The sequence below is a fragment of the Galendromus occidentalis genome, unplaced genomic scaffold (assembly GCF_000255335.2).
Source record: "Galendromus occidentalis unplaced genomic scaffold, Mocc_1.1 scf7180000076872, whole genome shotgun sequence".
Taxonomy (NCBI): domain Eukaryota; kingdom Metazoa; phylum Arthropoda; class Arachnida; order Mesostigmata; family Phytoseiidae; genus Galendromus; species Galendromus occidentalis.
The window spans coordinates 16,280-35,853 of NW_003804861.1; the positions used below are offsets into that span (position 1 = coordinate 16,280).

Here is a 19,574-nt window from a genome sequence, read left to right on the forward strand (position 1 = left end):
ATCATCCTTTTTCGATGCTTTCTCTGAAGCCACTATGATTTCGAGAGCAAATCGAGGAAATTCTCGCTTGTTTCAGATGTGACTTGCGAGCTCCATTCCACGCCATGGAATCTCCAGGTGGCGAAAGAGTCGAACTGTCCACTGAAATCGGGACAGCCGCCTCATACGGCTCGCTCGGTAGACCGTGCACTTCTGTCCTCGGTAAAGGTGCGTCCCTTGTGATTCTCCTCCGTTGTGTCCGCAAAACCGCTCTGCACACTGAAGGTATCCCAAAAACGAGGCTCTTATTTCCTCGGATGAATCAGAATTTCGTCGAGGAAGCGGGCAGCCGATGTGGCCGAGAAAAGTCCGAACACAGAGTAGAGGGTTGCATCTCATGGATAGCTCTTCGATTTTCCTCAGGAAGCTCGACGGGAGGTTCGGAGGACGACGACCTGACGTTCCTTCTGGCTAAGCATCGCGGTCACTCTCAAACACCCGTTCGATTCAGGAAATCTCTCGGACAAATCGAGGCCGATAATCTGGAGGAGACCGCGATACCATTGAGGCACAATTCAACGTTTGTAAGTTCGAGTGACTCGTTTGAGATATTTGATTTCCCTTTATGTAGCCGTTCATTGGTCATAGACACCACGAGACTTTCCTCACTGAGAGCAGAGGCAGGAAAACAGGGAGCTGAGCGACGATGAATCTAAACCAGAACAACCAGAAGTTTGATCGCAGTCGCGTTCGGTGAAGCTGTCCACTGAGAAAAACTATTCGAGAAGATGTCCCCCGACGTCGGGGCGGCCCGTGAGTTGAAGGCGCGATTGTCCGACGGAATTATATGAATCGTGGGCGCTCTCCCCCTCTGATTCGCTCTCTCGCCATTTATTAGTTGTAAAAGAGCGCCGGTGTTTTCTCTTCATCGAAAAGTCGGAAGCGGCAGCGTCAGAAAATCTTCTTGTCGATTCAAAGTCTTGTTTGGGTCTGGACGAGCTGAAGGTCAGGGCTGCTCAGAAACGAACTGTTCGGCAGTCATGCGGCCACCGGCAGTTATGCGCGTGCTTCAGTCCGACCGTTCACTCGTCGATACGACGAAAAAGTTCACCACCTCCTAAGACTGACGGGGGCTGATGCTGCGGAAGTTCGTTCGCAAGGTGGGTCCATCGTTTTGAGAATGAGAAAAACATCTTCTCTAATGGTCGTATCGGGAATTGATCGGGAAGCCATTCCGCACCGGAATGATTCAGGAACCCCGAATCGAGAAGAGCAGTCCGATGAACATTAAGAATCTCATAGCTAGAAGTGATCGGTTGGATCGAGTGTTCTGTGAACAATATATTTGCTCATGGCGTTCGTTCGACTCCGATGCTCTGAACTCTGAAACCTGTCAAAACCAACAAGTGGTGGTGTCCCGAGTGGAGAGACAGCGAGATCGTGACTTGAGCTCGGCGCGGATATATCGTTCCGGAGCACCGTGGATATGGCTCGGATTGGAAATTGAAATGTGCTTATTGTGTCGATGGAAGGAGAAAAACGTTAATTCACGGAGTTAATGACTCAAAGACTAACTGAGTGGCTCGCTGACTGACCAGCCGGCCGCCTGGAGAGGCGACTGGAGGGGTTCTCCATTCTTCGGTATTCTTAACAAGCGACGAGTATCGGAGCAATTGTGAACGAATATGAAAGCTCTCCTCGAAGAGCCCGTGAGTGACGTTTGTGATTTCCGTCAATGCACTTCCTGATCGCTCTCTTTGTTTCTCCTTGGAACGGAGCCGAACTTTTAGTGCGAATGTGGTGCGGCAGCTAGGTATCCCTACGGAGCAGGCAGCCGATCATGTCCGAGACCACGAAACTTTTGACTATGGATTGGAATAATCAAGTCCTCAAGCTCCGGATAAGCGGTACTTTGCAGGTGAGCTAATCTGGCGCTCGCAGATAGACGAGAATGGTTACTGTCGCAGAGTAGACAGAATTAGATCTGACCACCGACTGTGACCAACATTGAGGAGCGAAGCATCATTCTCCACGCTCGGTCGAGCTTGAGCTTGCATCAGAGCGCGTTACTGAAAAACGCTCACCGTGGGGGAATGTTTTTCGCCCGCGGGATGTCCCGAAACCTATATCAGAAAGTACGATCCCGTGATCATCGGGGACGTGGAAGAAAGCTGAGGCGTAATAATAACCCCGGTGGCTTATCGAGGTTGGGATAAGAACAACAGATAGGAGACTTTCTCCACATTCCGGAGAGAATGCCGCGCATGACGTTCGCTGACTTATTTGTTATGAGTAGGACGATCGAGGCGCTCTGATCTGGTGAATACTTCACCCAGCGAGAATCCGATAGGTCAGCTGCGTTCTGCGACGTCGAACTGGCCTCCCATCCTATGAGCGAGAAAAGTTCCCGACGCTAAGAATCGACAGAGCGCAGATGCTCGGAGTCTCGACGCTCATACATACGATCCGCCTCGCGTCTCCCTCCCGTGCAAATACCGCGATGTACGACCACGTTTGAAATCAATAAGCGGTGAAGGCGCGAAATGCCTGCCAACGGAATTCTACAGCTTCTCTCGACCATCTCTCCGCGTTTTTGATTTTTCCGATATCATTCCGATTCTCCCGTCGGGGGACGAAAAATAAGACCGAGAGATCCAGGATGATGGCGCCCAGCTTTCAAACTTGCAATTTCTTGCAGAATGATGATTGTTCAGACTCTGCGGCGGACTCCGGACTCGAGGTCCGGCGGCACAAGAACGTTTTCAGAGATGGAACTACTAAAATAGGTGGGTTTATCGTTGAAAGACCCCCATTTGTCTAGAGTTTTGAAGATTCAGGATGAGCGGGAGAGTCCGACCGATCCGACGGGATAGGAGTTGGATCCATCGGTTCCGAGCCCGAGAGCGGCGCTTTCGCTCACAGATGCTTCAGCGAGGCGTGCTCCTACTTTGAAAGTTTCGCATCGAAACAGAACATTTCGTCATTCACTTTTAGACTACGTCCTCGTCTACGAGGAGAGCGAGCAAACGAAACTTCAAGAGGGACGGAAGTACAGACGTGTTGAGGAATGGCGGGAGTTTTTCCTACAGAATCTTGCCAAAGCGGGGCTCGTCTTCGAAACTGTGAGTATCGACCCGATCTTGACCGAGAATTTCCCCTCCTAACCGATTGCACCGGAAGTATCGAGTCGGTTTGGACCCCTCGGCGGCATACTGGCGCTATTGTCGAGGATCCGTATCCATCGTTCCGGGAGTCGACGGGGAAAGAAGAACGAGGGGAATCGGTACTCACATTATCGACGCTTTCAGGAGACGGTTGTGGTCACCAGCGAGACGAAACAATTACAATTCGTGAAGCTTTCCGCGCCTTGGGGAGTACTCGTTGACTATGCCGAAGCTCTGTGTTTCAGAGCTCCTCTGCAACTGCACTCCAACAAGAAGGTGAGCGGGTTTAAAACTCCGGCAGACTGTCGGGTGCGCCCTATCAGTCAGCGATGCACTCCGGTTTGGGCACTGTTCGAAGTGCACTGCAGATTGCTTCCGAGAATCGACGCCCCCGGCTAAGCGACGGTGGCCAGCCGCAACCCGCTCTTCGAAATCAACGCACGGTATCAAGATCTCAGAAGCCCATTAGCCGTTCGGAGCCCCGGAGTTCAGGGGGAACATCCGACGTTCAAGTTCATAATCAAGATTCCTACCGAGAAATCACCGACTCACGAGCAAAGCGTCGATTACTCATTTCCACCCGCATATGCCGCAACTCTTCTGTCGACTCGTAGTCGAGATTCCGGAAGAGGATAGACATAAAGATTGTAGGTGCTCGGGCGTATTGCACAGCACAGTGTAGGACTCCGGGATCAGAGTCTCACATTCTGAGAGACGGCAACTTGAGAACATGGAAACACAAAGGGACAGATGATTCCCTCGTGAAGCTGCTTCACGCCGGTTGGATAGCTTCCTTGATTCAGTTTTCGCGTGGAGTGGCCGTCTCACCACGACAAGATGCTCCGATGTGCGCCTGAATTGGGAGCGCTCTTCAGTCGACAATCGAGACTAGGGGGTGAATCGACTCTTGGAGCGGGTAGTAATGAGATAATTAGCTCGTATGGAAAAACATCAGGCATCCTTTGCTCCTCATTCATCTGTCGTATCTCAAGATTTCGACTCTCGACTAGGCATCGGTAGCTAGTTACTGCCTCCTACTCAGAGCCGTCTGATCCCTGGCGGGCGGAAAAAGATAGCGGCGAGAAGTGAAACTCAAATCCCACTAGTTCGTACTCTCCATCTCAGCTGCTCCCGGAACAAGGTCTCCCGACATTCCGTGACTCGTTCGAGCTGTGTTTGCCGGTCTGCCTGCCGCTTCCGTCGTGCAATCGGAGCGATTGCTCCCTTCGTGAATACGGAAAATCGACTTTTTCGCACCGACAAGAACCGTACGGATTCTCATTCGTCCACAGCATCTGGGTTCGAGGATCACTGCTCGGACCACTCCGCTCGCTCAAGCACCTTTGATCGGCAGCGGTCAGCGCGGGGAGGGGGGGGGAAGGTCGGGTGTTTGACGATATTTGAGTCTATCAGTGAGCCATTTCGAGGACTACAGAACTTATGAGCGTCGAATTATTATTTGCAGGAAACCTCTTGGACCGAGAAAGCCATGCGATGTCTCAGGGTTCCGAATATATTCGAGCAAGACGTCCCAAATTTGCCAGCAGATTTCTACACCTGCCCGTTCAAAAAAGCCAAACTTGAAAGGCGAGTCCTCTTGACCTCCTCTCTTGTGGAATCGTCTCCTCGTACGTTACCGGCGAAACCTCTGAGAAAACCCACAGAAATGAATTGAAGTCTCGAGAAGCCTTCCAAGAAGGTGAACAGGGTTGGACGGCGGCGTATCCTTCCTTAAAGTTGCGAACCGTCGAAGGGGGAGCCGCAGCCTGATCTGTGCAAAGGATGTACGATCCAGATATTTAAGCTCCGCCCCCATAAACAGACCAGCATCCCATCAAACTCAATCGGGACGTTATCACGTCATAGCTAGATTCAAGACTCGCGAATAGATTCAAATCTCGATCCAGCCCCTATACGCTTAGCTTGGGCTGGAACCAGGAAGACGATGAGCTCCGATTGCCGCAAATATTCTCGATCCTGCGATGCGGTCGCAGGGCCGCTATCGCTGAGCCGCTTGTCGGATTCTCAAGGCCCGTTGCCAACCAAACCTAATTCGGCAACTATTTGCATAGATTTCTAGATAGCGACAATCACGAAGAATACTTCACGACCACACAACGAATACGGATTGTGCATGAGATCCTCCAAAAAACGCAATTCGGTCGACGACGGAAAGCTCATATCGGAATTGATCGTCTCCTCGAGGAATCTGCCTTCTCCGCCGCTTATCCACTGCATGAGGTTTGTCCTCAATAAAATGGATGGTTCAGAAGTTTCCGGAAATTAGATAGTGCCGCGTCGTTCTGATCGATGACGAGGAGCTCATCCGCAGTGCATGACGAGGATTTAATGCGGACTACGTTTTCTCAGGGAGAGTACAGACCGCCAGACGATCTCTTGCCCCGAGAGTACTCGAAGAGACAGATTCTCTACGAGTATTGGGTACGATGGGGCCGTTGGTACAATTTTCAGCCTTTAGACCATATCAGGGAATACTTCGGGGAGAAAATCGCCATCTACTTCGCCTGGCTCGGCCTATACACCGCTTGGTTGTTGCCTGCCGCAATCGTAGGAATCTTCGTATTCATTTACGGTATCGTCAACGTAGCCATCGACAAGCCTACGTGAGTGCTAGACTTCCGCTGGCTCCTTGCGTGAATGCGAAAATTTCCTGCCGAAACATTTGTGTCTCCTCCATTTCTTCTGATCCAACCGCGAATCTTCCAGGGCAGAACTTTGCAACAGTGGAACAAAGTACCGAATGTGTCCACGCTGTGACGAACATTACGGCTGTGATTTTTGGTACCTTTCCGAGATCTGCATATTCACCAAGCTGACGTATCTATTCGATCATCCGGGCACCGTTTTCTATGCTTGCTTTCTATCATTCTGGGGTAAGTTTGGAAGCGGAGCGGCGACTGAAATTTCAGAATCTTCATGACATCATACGCATTGCTCATTCCTTGGCTTACCCGCAGCGGTCACGTTTCTGGAATATTGGAAACGTAAGTGCGCCAGATTAGCCCATCATTGGGACTGCATGGACTACGAAGAAGAGGAAGAACAACCGAGACCTGAATTCACGGCAAAAGCCTACTGCGAGGCCCGAAATCCTGTGACCGGGTTGCGGGAGCCGTCGTTTCCGAACTGGATCCGCACTCAACGTATCGTGGCGGGAATCGCCATCCTCATACTCATGGTAGAGAGAAGTGTTTTCGATCTCACCTAGTGATTTATGCGACCTTCGTACTCTGAAGTCTCGTTCTGAATCTGCATTTGATCAAAGAAATTATTTGTCTATTTCAGATATCTTTGGTGTTGGTTTTCATGGTATCTGTGATAGTTTACCGGGTACTCATATCAATTCCGTTGTTCAGAGACAAACAGCTGAAAGGCTTCGCCTCAGTGATCGCGTCTTCCTCCGGTGCCTTCGTTAATCTGATTTTCATCATGATCCTGGAAAGGATTTACAGGAAGCTCGCTTACAAACTCACTCAATGGGGTGCGTCGAACGACCAGAATGCCTCGATAGAGGATCGTCTTTCGTGGAGTTCCACAGTGGCGTTGAATTAGAGTTCCATTGGTGGACGTACAAGGGTAGCTTGAAGCACTCAGATCCAAGCTTCTCGCCGGTACAGAGCACTAACGAAGTTTTTCTGTTCCACTCCAGAGATGCATCGAACTCAGACAGAATTTGACAACAATCTCACCTTCAAGGTGTTCATGTTCCAATTCGTGAACTATTATTCATCTATATTTTACATAGCGTTCTTCAAAGGTCGTTTCGTTGGCTATCCCGGACACTACGCGCATCTACTTGGCTTGCGAAACGAAGAGTGTTCTGGCAGTGACTGCCTATCAGAATTAGCTCAACAATTAGCTATCATAATGATCGGCAAGCAGACGATCAACAACGCACAAGAAATACTCGTACCGTAAGTCGGCAAGCCAAGCGCATCTGGATCATTCATTCACTCAGACGTAAAATTAGTTTTCTCTCGCGAGACGTAGACGATAACGATCGCCGGTCTGATCAAATGACTGGTGGACGCAACAAGCTCTCTCAGTTTTTTTAAATCCACAATCCTTTCTCTGGGATTCAGCGAGCATTATCTCTTTCAGAAAGTTGCAAAACTGGTGGAACAGAAAGAAGAATCGATTTGAGGAGAATGGGAAGCTCACGCAGTGGGAGCAGGACTACACCCTGTCAGAAAACGAAGGATTATTCCAAGAGTATCTAGAGATGGGTACGCATCGCAATGCATTCGTGAATAACGGGCAATGGAGAAATTCCCCACTATATGAAAGAGGAGAGCTCAGATATGAAACCGTTTCTCGCAGTTCTGCAGTTCGGATTCATCACAATTTTCGTTGCCGCATTCCCGCTTGCCCCTCTCTTCGCTCTCTTGAACAACTGGATCGAAGTTCGGCGAGTATCCGCTCCATGATTGCCTGGCACCCCTCTCGTCGCGGCAGCGTTTTCCCTGATGCATGCGACGACATTCACGATCGATTCTTCCCATCAGATTGGACGCTCATAAATTCGTCTGTGAAACGAGAAGGAGTGTGCCCGAGCGAGCTCAAAACATTGGAATTTGGTTCTCCATCTTGGAATTGCTCTCGAGGATCGCTGTTATCAGCAATGTGAGTCCTGCTGTCTCATCTGGGAGAAGACAGAAGAATCGGAAGAAACTTAGACTTCTCATATCTGATTTCAATTTTCTCGGGTCGCAGGCGTTCCTGATCGCTTTCACGTCTGATTTCCTCCCACGAACTCTTTACCGCTACAAGTTCAACAGGAGTCTCGAAGGCTATTTGAATTTCACCCTAGCCGTCGCTCCGCCAGGATCGGTTTCGCAAAGCTGCAGATATCGGTACCAGAGTCCCCAAGATTTTTTCAGAATCCCATCGTTCCGACTCTCCGGACTCCTCATCGAAGTCCTAGGATTCTCAATCCCAAGATCGCCGAATCTCCGGCCCTGGGAGGATTTTTCGGAGATGGGATAGGGGAATGAATACCCGAACTCACGCTAATCACAATTCGCATGCTTCTAGGGATTTCCGAGATCCTGAGGGGAATCGAACAATGTTCTACTGGGAACTCCTGGCGGCGCGTTTTGCGTTCGTTCTCGTGTTCGAGGTGAGTTCTCCACATCCAGCTCGGCTCCGGATTTCCCGTCCACGATGACGTCAAGCTCATGGAGACTCGTGGGCTCCGTACTTAATGACAACCAATTCTGTTATCAGTGAAGTAATGATGTCCCCCTTTCCGCTAGCACGTCGTGTTCATGGTGTGCCGCCTAATAGATATCGTGGTTCCCGACGTGCCGCAGGAGCTTCTCATCAAAGTTAAGCGAGAGCGCTACCTGGCTAAGCAGGCCCTCACCGATTCTGATCACATACTCAAGGTGAGACCGCTTCTCTCACAGGAAAGTCCTGAGGGGAGAGTCTGTCGATTCGGACGCTGCCTACTCACTAGGCAGGATCCCGTCGATATCGCAAGATTAAAAATATTTAAAAAAATCCTCTCATTTGCCAGATCGTTCGTAGTGACGTCATGGGTGAAGACGAGGACGAAGCAGCGACGAAGGACGCCACCTACATAAACGAAACCAGTTTAGATCCTGAATGAGAGAACGTGTGCTTGATGTGATAGGGAGAACCCCCTTGATAGAGCCATATCCCGCGGTTTATTTAGGGTATATCTCGTGAGGGCAGTCGTCGTCCATGTTCCAACGGCTGTGCTTTTCACACCTGTAGAATCGAGTTCTCAGGAAGCAGGGTTTCCCCGCCCGACAGCGGGAATCCTGTCTTTTGGCTCGCACGCGAATCTGTGGACGGGTCCCAGAGAGCTTACCGAATACAAAGCGCACGAATCTCAAGAGCAAGATCGTTCTCGTAACGGATCAAATCTCCGTTGAGCAAAATCCTCGATGGTCATGCCTCTGAACGGTTCGAAGCTTCTAGCTTGCCTACCTTCGTGATTCAACTTTCCCAAAGTGTCCACAATTTACTCCGCTTCCATGAAAACAATCAATGCACCATCTCAACTTCCTGATATCACCCACCTGCACAGCTTGCATCATATCGATGCTTATACACGAGCAGAATGTCTCTATTAGTTATATGGAACCCCCCCCTCGTTTGTACATATTATGCACTTGGTTCGTGCATCGGATATATTGTTGTGAATGACATTAGAAAACCATGTCGATCGCTCCACGAGTATTTGTGAGTGCGATCAATTATCGTTGAATAAATAGTTTGAATGATGACCCAACTCGAATCTCTTGTAGAAGGAGGTATCTCTTGAGGTGAAAGCGCTCCGCGGGAGCGCTTTCAACTCGAGCCCCATTTCGCACATGAATCATGTTCGAGATTCCGGTGCAAGTTGGATCAATGATCTTATAAGGGATCGCCTTTGACGCGGAGAGTAGATGGACTTTCAGACGTTCTCAATTCCTCCTATGTGAATGTTTTTCTCAGTATTCGAGAGCTCCGACAGACTCAGTCAGAGGTAGTTGATATGCCAAATTTGAGCACGAAATCCCTGGAGTAGTTTCAAATACCGACTCACGATCAGATAGAGATAGATTTCAAACTGCATCCTCTGAGACGGAGCCCTGACGCGTCCAACAGAAATGTGTAGGGAAACACATTTCGGGGGCGATCGGCCAGGAGCTCATACGGCCGCGAGCGAATCCCCGACTTCAAGCCGTGGATTCTCTCGGTCTGGATGGATCGGAACACCCGGGTTCGGGCATTGTAACACTCTATTGAGCCGCGCCAACTGGCTCCAGAGCAGGGGCCCAGAATTCCATGACAAAGCAACGTCAGCGGTTCCTATGGCGATGATGAACTGAGCGAAGGGAAACAGAAAAAACATGTCGCCCTCGAGGGGCGAATACGGTCAGGATAGATTGTCTGAACGCCACTACCCTCAGTCGACATCCCTAAAAAGACCTAATAGACTTTCCGGCTAACTCCCTGGGATGCGGACGGACTTTCTGCAACCAGTATGGTGTGCACTCAATTTCGGGGCCACTCCCTAGAAGCACCAAACAGCCTGCTCGATTCGGAAATGCCTAGATCGAATTCCGGGGGAAGGGGTTTTTCCGAAGATTTCGCCTTCCATTGCAAAAATTCTGTCAAGAGCAGTTTTCTCATCCACGGCTGGATGAAGATATTTGCTTTAACGTTCGTCATGGTGGGTTCAATTGTTCTCAGACGATAGGCTTTCCGCCCGCCATGATGACAGCGAACGCTTCCCATCCAAAAAAACGCTGACATTGTTTGACTCTCATCCATGGATCAGGAATGTGTGGCGACGTCAAGCCTCGAGGGGAACTCCCCGAGTGGGACCCTTCCGCCGGTCATGCGGAGCCAGAGTGAGGCAAATTCGATTGGGGATAAATCAAAATTCTCGGGGCGCCAGGAATGGCGGATAAGATCCACAACATATACTGGACGCTCCGTTTGGAAGGTATGTTTCAGCGCTTCGAAAATAGAAATAGAACACCTATTATCGATAATTTGTCGATGGCTCCATTCATTTATTTTGTTGATTACACGTCTGCGATCCGCCTTGTCCTCGAGCAAAAAAATGCTACCTTATAATTTAGTCAAACGCCAACGCCTCGGACCCGAGGACTCGTTAAGATGGAACGTAATCACGGGTTGATCGTTATAATGAAATTACTGCATCGGGTGTCGCCAAAAAATTCAAGGTTTGGATCGATATTCCGCGGCAGACTTAAACTCGAGATGGCTGTTCTGGCGGGATGAGACGAAAAATACCGAAGCTTCCCGGGAACCCTTCTCAATCCAGCGTGTTTGGAGGCACTCGAAAATCATTCAAGAGCTCCTGAAAATGTATTCAGCGATGGATCGCGACCGAGAAGGACCGACGCTCATAGAATATTTCTGGTATCCGTGTAGCCGGATAAACGAAGTTCTCAAGTGTCGGCGGAAAGGCTTCTCTTAACTCCGACCATGTGTTCTACGAGCTTCAGAGAGAATGTTAGGGAAAAAACAGAACCTCTCCGAGCTTTGTGAGGACAGTCGATTCCGCCTCGAACACATTTCCGCGTGTACTCCATCGTCGTCCGCTTGGAGAGCCATCAGTCGATGATTGCGAGGATGTATAAGGGTGAATCACGAATGAGCAGCATCTCATTGGCATGCGTTTGTGGGCATTTTAAGAAAGCGAAAAAGACCCAGCTCAACGGAGCCTGGGCGTGTTCAACCGACGGCAGTCCGGGCTAGCTCCCGCTCGAGCCACGGCGCGGCGTCGCTTCGTTCCCGCGACAATGCACGTTTCGCTCACGGACGGTCGGAAGCGCTAGGGGCTGTACCGTCTCCTCGATTGAGCAGAGTCTCCCGATGGAAGCCCCCCTTCATTTACTGATCATGTCCGCACTGAAATATGAAACATAGAAACCACTCGGAGCGTGACTCGAGGGCCTCGATATCTTATTCAGCGCCATCCGCATTTAGATTGTCGGCCAGAACAACTCCTTCAAATCAAACGGCCGAAATCGGGAACCAAGCCCTGCTCTCACGTTCAGTATTAGATAAATAACTATTTGAATAGTGTCCAAAGCTGTTCATGATCGCTATATGTGGTCTCGTCGAGGCTCGTGCGCGGAGCAATTTCATTAAAGACCAGAGGACTTGATGTGAGAGACCGCGTGCGGGCAATACTCAAAGTCATTCTCAGCGCCACCCCTCTAAAATTTCGGTCATCTATCCCGAAAGGCCGATTCCGGTGGAAAACGATATCTTCTGACTTATCAGGTGACTCATACAGCGAGCATCCCCAGCGAGAAAAAAATGAGCCGGAAAATTCTGAGCCATCCGCTGAATCGATCAACGAGAATGTTTCTGAGGAGAGCGACGAGCGACCTCGGGTCCGACCCATGCAATGAAGCGCTGGTGAGAGACTGAAAATCGAGTGCCCCGTCGTCACATGACCTGGTCCAGAGGCTGAAGGGAGAAAGGGAGTGGTTTTCTAGATTCACAAGAAATCCCTCAAAAATCAACAGTGAGGCGAACGGGGGTTTCGCGGTCATTGTGTCGCGGGGAGTTCTTGGATGTCGTTAATTTGTTACGATGGGTGAAGATCATGGGAGGCTCATTTGGAATGCCGCCGCAGCACGCTTCTCGTACTTATTCTGAATAATGATATTCTCGAGCGATTCCATTACGGCTGAACAGATGCTCAGATCGCGACAGGAGCTTCCAAATGATTTTCCACACATCTCTCGCTGTGAATAGAGTGCCTCCCGAAAAAAACTCCCTTTGGAAAAGCCACTGAGCGTTGAATACTGGATCCGCGGCCGTTGAAACTTAAAGACCCAGCGATCGATCATTCATCGAATGGTCGACACTTCTGAGACAGATTTCTGCCCGTCCGATATGGCGAAGAAAAGTCGATTTCGACTCGTAGGAGAGTTCGAATTGTTGGGTCGCTCCCGATGTATCGACTGCGATGGGGACAAAGGCTTCAAGAATTTTCTTCCATAAAAATATCATTCCCAGGCTATGTCCTCATTTATTCCGAATAAGCGCGAAGTGACTCTCGTTCCCATCATGGATGGGGTTTTCGTGGGGCGCGCGAAAATCGGCCACAATCCTCGTTTATATCCCCATGGGACCACGTGATCTCATGTGATTCAGGCATCATCGAATCCTCAATTCGGACTCGCCATTATCAGCGGAAAAAAATTTGGCAGGTGCCAGGCAGAAAAATCAAAAAGAGCCTCATACTGATATGCAGTCATCGGAACACATGATGTTCATAGAAACTCGAGCGAGGAGCGTCGATCAATGCAACGTCGTGACCTTCAGATCAATCTACAGCAATATACCGAGTGCATCCGAGTTGAACATAGGAGACACCTTTCTCGGCGAGTCCTACTGCTTGAGTGGGGCCGTCTGATCTGAGCGCTCCTAACGAGTAGGAGCCATAATAATTCGTCAGTCAACCAGACTACCAATTCCCATGGAGTCACCACGGATCGTTCGGCGAGGAAGAATCGGATGGACCTCGGAGGTTCTCGCCTTGACAATATCTCGGGTTCGCGAATAATATCGTATACGAATGAGAACGGCGAAGGAATGAAGGATCGGAGATGAGGTGAACGGGACATTCCCTCTCCCGGAGACACCCTTGCCGTTTTGGTAATCGCGAGGCGCAGTCTGAGCCGCTTAGAATGGTCATCCGTTCATGATAGTAACTCGGGATTGACAGTGGTTGAAAAAGAGGCTATAAGGTTCGGGCAGACACGGAAATTAGCGGGAAGAGCTTACTCAGTGCTGTTCCCAGATTGCTTTTCGTGGAGAGATGTTTCCCCGTTGACAGGTGAGACCCTTTGATCACATCTCTCATTCGAATGTAGAGGAGTAGATTATTCAAATCCACATGGTTTATCAGCTTCCGGGAAATACGAGAGTTCTCCTTCAGTGAGGGGAAAACCCCCTTTCAGCACGTTCAGAAAATTCCAGAGATATCTGAGCGCTGGGAAAGTTGAGGAGCAGAACGAATGAGTGCCTATTGATCAGCCCCTCGAGCACCGGGTCGGCGGACTGATGCTTCCCGATGCGCGGGTGTCACATTAGCGATAATTACACGGCGAGTGCTCTGTTTAGGGTAATCCTAATTTACGTCGCCATTCAAGCATTCTTAAGTTTATACCAAAACGAAACGCGTCGTCTTCAATGCCGTGTCGGACCGTGACGGTTTCATCCAGAGCTGGACGCTGGGCAGATCGGCTCGCATTTCAAATACTCCGAAACGGAAAGCTCTCCAGGTTTGCTGTTGCAAACACCAGATCCAATGCAATCGGGGAAATTCCATCTGCGAGGATCAGGAATGAATTTATCTCAATGAAAGGACTGAAACCGTAAAAGTTGTCCGGTCGTCAAGCCTTCGGAAATGTTCCGAAGACGCTCAAAGGGGAACGAGAAGGCTTTTCGACCGCGATTCTCTGATTGACTCCGGCGTAGGGATCGCTCCTAAACGAAGCGGACGTCTTTCTTAGGAACACTGTGAGGAATCCAAGAGTGTCGCACGCACCAAAAGTGTCGCGGAGGCAGAGAGTCCAACTCTCAGGCGCGGAAATTCATTCGCGTTTTTTTGGAAAAGCATCAAGGGCACTGAGATCTAGGTTGTGAACTCTGCTCTGTTGGCGCCTTATCCCTCTCGGAAAACCCCATCCGTGAATCATTCCGGAGAGCTTCTCTCAGTTCGAGAACTCGAGCTACTCTGCGGGTCAGTCAATTGAGTCGATTTTCTCTGCTACAGTCTGGAGCTTGTCTTTCTGTGGACGGCAGCTGATCACAGAGACGCTTTTTCGGGCGGCCACTCATAAACGTCTGATAACTGGAAGCTCTCTCTCGACATGGATTCCACGACAAAGCTCGTACAAGACGTTCCAGATCCTTGGAGCTGTCGGCACTTCTGGAAACTTATGGCGGTGTCGTGGAAGAGTTGGTTCTCGGTTATTCTCCCTGTGGTACTTTTGCCGATACCCTTGCACTTCAAAACCGAGGTGAGTGAATCTCCAAGTAACCGTATCATTTGTGAAGTGCCCCAAAAGAGTGTAGCTCGATTCCGAACGAGTATGTATCACCTCTCTTTCCCCTCAATGGATGTAAGGCTCATGTGTTCTCTGCTCAGTGATGATGTTGGTAGAGCTAACCAAGAAGAAAATGTAGATCTAATGCATGCAGAAGCCGGAGAGCAGTGAGCTCCGAGGACGATCAATCAAGCTGTGCTGCCCTACAGAAAGAACGAGAGAAGATCTTCGCTCACTTTCAGGCAGCATGGTGCGCGTACCTGATGATTTGGATGGCCTCCATGTGGACAACAGAGGCTCTTCCACTCCCAGTCACATCAATTATTCCAATCATAGCGTTTCCAGCGCTAGGACTCATGTCATCTGCTCAGGTTTGTGTTATCCACACTCCGTCTATCCGGCCTGTCCCTCCCGTTTCTCTTCCAGCCCTGTTTGCTCTTGACTTCTCATGATTGAGTCGAATCGCTAAGGTCGAAGTTTTTCCTGCCGGTTGACTTGAGGGCGTGTGGAGTTTTTTTCTCGTTCTCGAGTAGGTCAACCTCTGTATCGCTCCGAAATTGGGAGAATATTCTTAAGCCGCTGCTTCCTTCCGAAATCAAGGTGCGCAACCTCTCCAGGTGACTAAGTTCTACCTGGACGACATTGGTTTCCTTCTGATGGGATCGCTGGCTCTGGCATCGGCAGTTGAGTCCAGTAATCTGCATACGCGCATCTCTCTGAAGACACTGCTAACCGTCGGCACAAGTACCTACAGGTGAGTCTTGAGGGTGAAAACAGCTCCGTTGGTCAGAGACAGCGCCGACGGCATCACTGCATACCTAAGCGATTGGAGAATCAGCGGATCTCCCAGCAACATCGCATAGGAAAAAGTTTCCTCGGGCACAGTTTCACTCCATGACAGTCAACCTTGACTTTTCGAAGGGGGTCGTTACTCCAAAAAACGGATTGACAGGAGTCGGCTCAATTTTTACGATTACGGTGCTTTTCTACGCGATTCCCCTTCAAGTGACGACTTTTACGACGCGATACATGTCACCCGCGGACAGCGTTGGCCGGACTATGTTTAGATACAAACTGAGAGGTCTAAGCTGTAAAGTTTCACACGCTTGAAAGATTCGGATTGTTTGATTCGCTCGTTAGACGCCGGCAATGGGAAGGTGATTGCTTTTTTCGAAGATCCGCGGAGCCAGATTTCACCTGATCAAGCATCGAATTTATATTCGCGCAACACTGAGAAGGAGCAGCAACTCGTAGATGCACACTTCTCAAGTCGATAGGGTGACGGCTCGTTCGGTGGGACAAGCGACTGTGTCCCACTGACAGTGGAATGCATGTAGATCAGTGCATATGGAATACATGTGGAACAGTCCCGAATTGAGCGGAGAGAATCATCTTCCAGATTAGTTTTGGGCACAATGGCGGTCACTATGTTTCTCTCTATGTGGATCCCGAACACGGCCTCGGCTTCCATAATGGGGCCGGTAGCACTCTCAGTGATCGATCAGGTTCGTCAGTAACTCCGGAGTGCTATTCATATTATCTTTCTCTCAGAGGTTCTCCGAATAGGTATGCTCATCCTTGATGATATTGAGAGCTAAAAAGGCTGAAGCTGCGGAGCTTCTAAGATGAGGCTTCACAGTTTGGAATATTGTCTTTTGAAGGTATTCCACAACGACCTTCCGACATCTGAAAGCCTAGTCGACAAGAAAGGCGGAGCGAAGCGTCACGCGCGCAAGGTACTACAGAAAAGTAAACGGGTGGCGAGTTTTCCCTTGACTAGAAATGAATCTAATTTCGCTTACAACACTCGGATTCCTCATCCCTTATCCAGGTTGAGGGCATAATGATGCTGGCGGTGGCGTACTCAGCCAATATTGGTGGTACAGGTTCAATCATCGGTACGGGTCCCAACTTGGTGCTCAAAGCTCAACTGGATACGTTAGTAAAAATTCGGGGAATCTTCCACCAGCTTCCTCAGTCGCAGACCGGAATTCTCCCGAATAATAATAATAATAATGTGGGTAGAATATATCCGTCTGCTGGAATAGAGTGAAATGACTGAAAACGAAACTCTATCGTTTCCGAAGACTCTACCCGGCATCGACAGAAGTGACTTTCGGCAGCTGGATGCTCTATAACGCCCCAGTGATGGCTGTCAACGTTTTTCTGGGCTTCCTGTTCCTGAGTCTCATTCTCTTCTTCGCGCTGTAAGTTTACCGCGGAGACTCTTCGGCATGATGAGACTTTTGCGAAATGCCCCCTCTGAGGGATCTTGTCGATCACCCCCCTCTGGAAAAGGCGAGCCTCATAGACCTCTGGACGGTCGATATCCTCCCTCAATATTATTTGTCTCATCGTGCAGGAGAAACGTCCAAGTGAATAAGGACTCAGAACGTAGCATACGCCGGAGTCTGCAAGAAAAGTACGATCGCTTGGGACCAATGACGTTCGCCGAATATGTCGTCGTCTTCATCCTCACAGCCACCATTCTGGTTTGGTTTTCGATGAGACCTCAATTCATGAAGGGCTGGGCTGACTACATCCCGTATGGAAAGTGAGTAAAGCGAAACAACCGAGGAGCGAAATTCCGGGACTCGAGTCCAGCTTTCATGGGCTCACAATAATCGAGGGGAGGGTGCTCCCGTTCGCAGACTCATCAAACCCACTGCGCCGGCGTTATTTTTGACTTTGCTTCTATTCACGATACCAAAGGTGAGCTCACACAGGTAAATGGTCTAGAATCTAGAACTTCAAGTCGGCGGAGGAAGATTCGAGGTTTTTTGAGGAGTCCCACCTCGGCGTTCCCTCTATGATTTTTCCGATTATCGAACACCTAGTGTTGGGGGCAAAATCTCGACCTGAATCAAGAACCGAAAACTAGGCTATCAGGGACCTTTCACTACGGGAGAATAGACCTGTGATGATTTTAGGGAACGATTGATGCCCTACTATTCGACTAATAGAGTTGAAGTCGACCCGTGAGCGGCATCGAGCGGAAATCGGAATGGGCTTCAGAAAATCTCACGAGCATCCTTCTCTCACTAGCGATTTCCTCAAAATAAATCGTATCTATTGCTTCGATGTGGGGTCCTTGCTGGGTAGTAGTTTCTTGGATCGTCAAGAATTCAGAGCGGCGACATCACACGGGGACATCTCCATAGGCCTCCAATTGAAGGAAACGTCTGGCCGTGAACGGGGTAGTACGGGTGGGTCGATTTCTCCCTTATTCTCAGCCGCTCAAGCGCTGAGCGAAGGTTCCGCGGCGGAAATTGATGGCGTCGAAATCAGCTACCTAGTATCGTTTCTCCGAAACCATATCCATGGTTACGACTGCCGTCAACAGACGACCTTCACTGGCATCATGATTTTTTCAGACACCGGGTCGTCTCGAGAACTTGGAAACGATACTCACATGGCCAGCTCTTCAACAGAAAATGCAATGGGGTGTCATGCTCCTGCTTGGAGGGGGTCTAGCCCTGGCTGATCTCTGTAAAACCACGGGTAAGTTCAACCGCACAAATTATTATCTATCACTCGCGGATTGCTTCTGCTTATGCTGTATGTTCCCTGTGAACTTCAGGGCGTTCACCTCCATACGAATCCCTCCGCAGGCCTCTCGAGGATGATAGCGGAAAAACTCATGGTTTTCAAAGACTTTTCTCCGATGGTCACCGTCTCGTGTCTTTGCTTTGCGGCTTCATTGCTAACCGAAGTAACGTCGAACACAGCGATCTGCTCGATCATGCTGCCGGTCGTCGCCCAGATCGCCGTGGCCATCAGGTGAATTTGAATTTTTATTTATTCATCTGATTCACGGTGTCGATGTGGAGTCATTTACCAAGTCAGAAATCCGCCCCCTGTAACAATGCTCAGTCATCGAGACGCAGCATCGTTGATTTTGTCTCCTCATCTTCAGGGTAAACCCGATTTACTTGATGATGCCGATAGCCATCGCTTGCTCATTTTCGTTCATGCTACCTGCGGCAACTCCCGTGAATGCCATCGTTTACGATCTCGCTCATATGAATATACCCCAGATGGTAAGAATGTCATCTCTGGCAACGGCATTCCTCGATCTCTCTGTCGGGAGACTCTTACAGAGTCGTTCATCTCCGGACGGAGTTTTCCCCATTCCCTGTCATGTTCAGACGACGAAGAAATTCGACTGACGAGTGAGCCATTTTTTTTTCCCAGGCTCTCCCAGGAATTTTCATGAACTGCATCTGCGTCGCAGTGGAGATCCTCGCCATCAACTTCTACGGGACACATGTATACGGCCTCGATACTTTCCCCGCTTGGGCCGAAACGAACAATGTTACAATAATTTCTTCCTAGTCTCTCCATGGAATTTCATCACACAAAATTACCATGGGGGCCTTGAATTGTCGGCGCTTTCAAACATCAGTAGCTCCAAGTCCATGCTTCGCCCTCTGTACTTCCTTACGCATCGAAGAGCTATAGATATCGTCACAGTCGAGAGACGGTGGGTACAGGGGGTAGGGGAATGACTCGGGAACCGATCCAGCGAAGGTTCGACTGACAGAGAGTCTTCGATTCTGATTGGTTTTAGGAACCTCTCGAGCTTCATATTTGGAATTTGTACGACACGACGAGCGAACTCATAGCTTTGCTTGATAATTCGGGCTGGCATTACAAGGCGCGAAACTACAGCTCATTCCGGACAACCTATCCCAAAACTCGAACGGGAAACTCCCTCAACAAGTTTGGAGAGTTTTCTCTCATGCCTGATACCATGCACAGGTCGGAGCAACGTGATCGAGAAAAAATTACTTCGGATTAGCCAATCATCGAGTTCGCGAGAAATGCTCAGGAGCTCTATACATATACGCTC

The 19,574-nt window shown here is 49.6% G+C and overlaps 2 protein-coding genes across 2 annotated transcripts; both read left to right on the forward strand.

The window, feature by feature from the left end:
• The first annotated feature begins 1,819 nt into the window (after positions 1 to 1,819).
• LOC100906981 (anoctamin-7) lies at positions 1,820 to 9,377 on the forward strand. The gene is made up of 18 exons (XM_003740299.2): positions 1,820 to 1,897; positions 2,678 to 2,765; positions 2,974 to 3,101; positions 3,288 to 3,419; positions 4,609 to 4,730; positions 5,216 to 5,384; positions 5,514 to 5,767; positions 5,871 to 6,037; positions 6,122 to 6,342; positions 6,450 to 6,645; positions 6,814 to 7,078; positions 7,266 to 7,390; positions 7,485 to 7,572; positions 7,670 to 7,787; positions 7,878 to 8,017; positions 8,199 to 8,283; positions 8,420 to 8,551; positions 8,683 to 9,377. The coding sequence occupies exons 1-18, from the start codon at positions 1,820 to 1,822 to the stop codon at positions 8,773 to 8,775; spliced, it is 2,601 nt and encodes an 866-aa protein (XP_003740347.1). The 3' UTR covers positions 8,776 to 9,377.
• A 5,237-nt stretch (positions 9,378 to 14,614) lies between these two features.
• Positions 14,615 to 19,057, forward strand: LOC100907127 (solute carrier family 13 member 2). Its single transcript, XM_029110608.1, has 13 exons — positions 14,615 to 14,695; positions 14,965 to 15,093; positions 15,340 to 15,476; positions 16,122 to 16,227; positions 16,384 to 16,479; positions 16,554 to 16,660; positions 16,810 to 16,929; positions 17,085 to 17,276; positions 17,374 to 17,434; positions 18,097 to 18,223; positions 18,334 to 18,502; positions 18,639 to 18,762; positions 18,917 to 19,057. The coding sequence occupies exons 1-13, from the start codon at positions 14,615 to 14,617 to the stop codon at positions 19,055 to 19,057; spliced, it is 1,590 nt and encodes a 529-aa protein (XP_028966441.1).
• The last annotated feature ends 517 nt before the right edge of the window (positions 19,058 to 19,574 follow it).

What these genes read in the sequence shown, in the direction of transcription:
- LOC100906981 (XM_003740299.2), top strand. Translation starts at nt 1,820, where the DNA reads ATGTCCGAGACCACGAAACTTTTGACTATGGATTGGAATAATCAAGTC. An exon ending in AGATGGAACTACTAAAATAG is followed by an intron (nt 2,766 to 2,973) that starts GTGGGTTTATCG and finishes ATTCACTTTTAG; the next exon opens with ACTACGTCCTCGTCTACGAG. An exon ending in ATTCTGATCACATACTCAAG is followed by an intron (nt 8,552 to 8,682) that starts GTGAGACCGCTT and finishes CTCATTTGCCAG; the next exon opens with ATCGTTCGTAGTGACGTCAT.
- LOC100907127 (XM_029110608.1), top strand. Translation starts at nt 14,615, where the DNA reads ATGGCGGTGTCGTGGAAGAGTTGGTTCTCGGTTATTCTCCCTGTGGTA. An exon ending in CTCAAAGCTCAACTGGATAC is followed by an intron (nt 16,661 to 16,809) that starts GTTAGTAAAAAT and finishes TCGTTTCCGAAG; the next exon opens with ACTCTACCCGGCATCGACAG. An exon ending in CTCATTCTCTTCTTCGCGCT is followed by an intron (nt 16,930 to 17,084) that starts GTAAGTTTACCG and finishes CTCATCGTGCAG; the next exon opens with GAGAAACGTCCAAGTGAATA.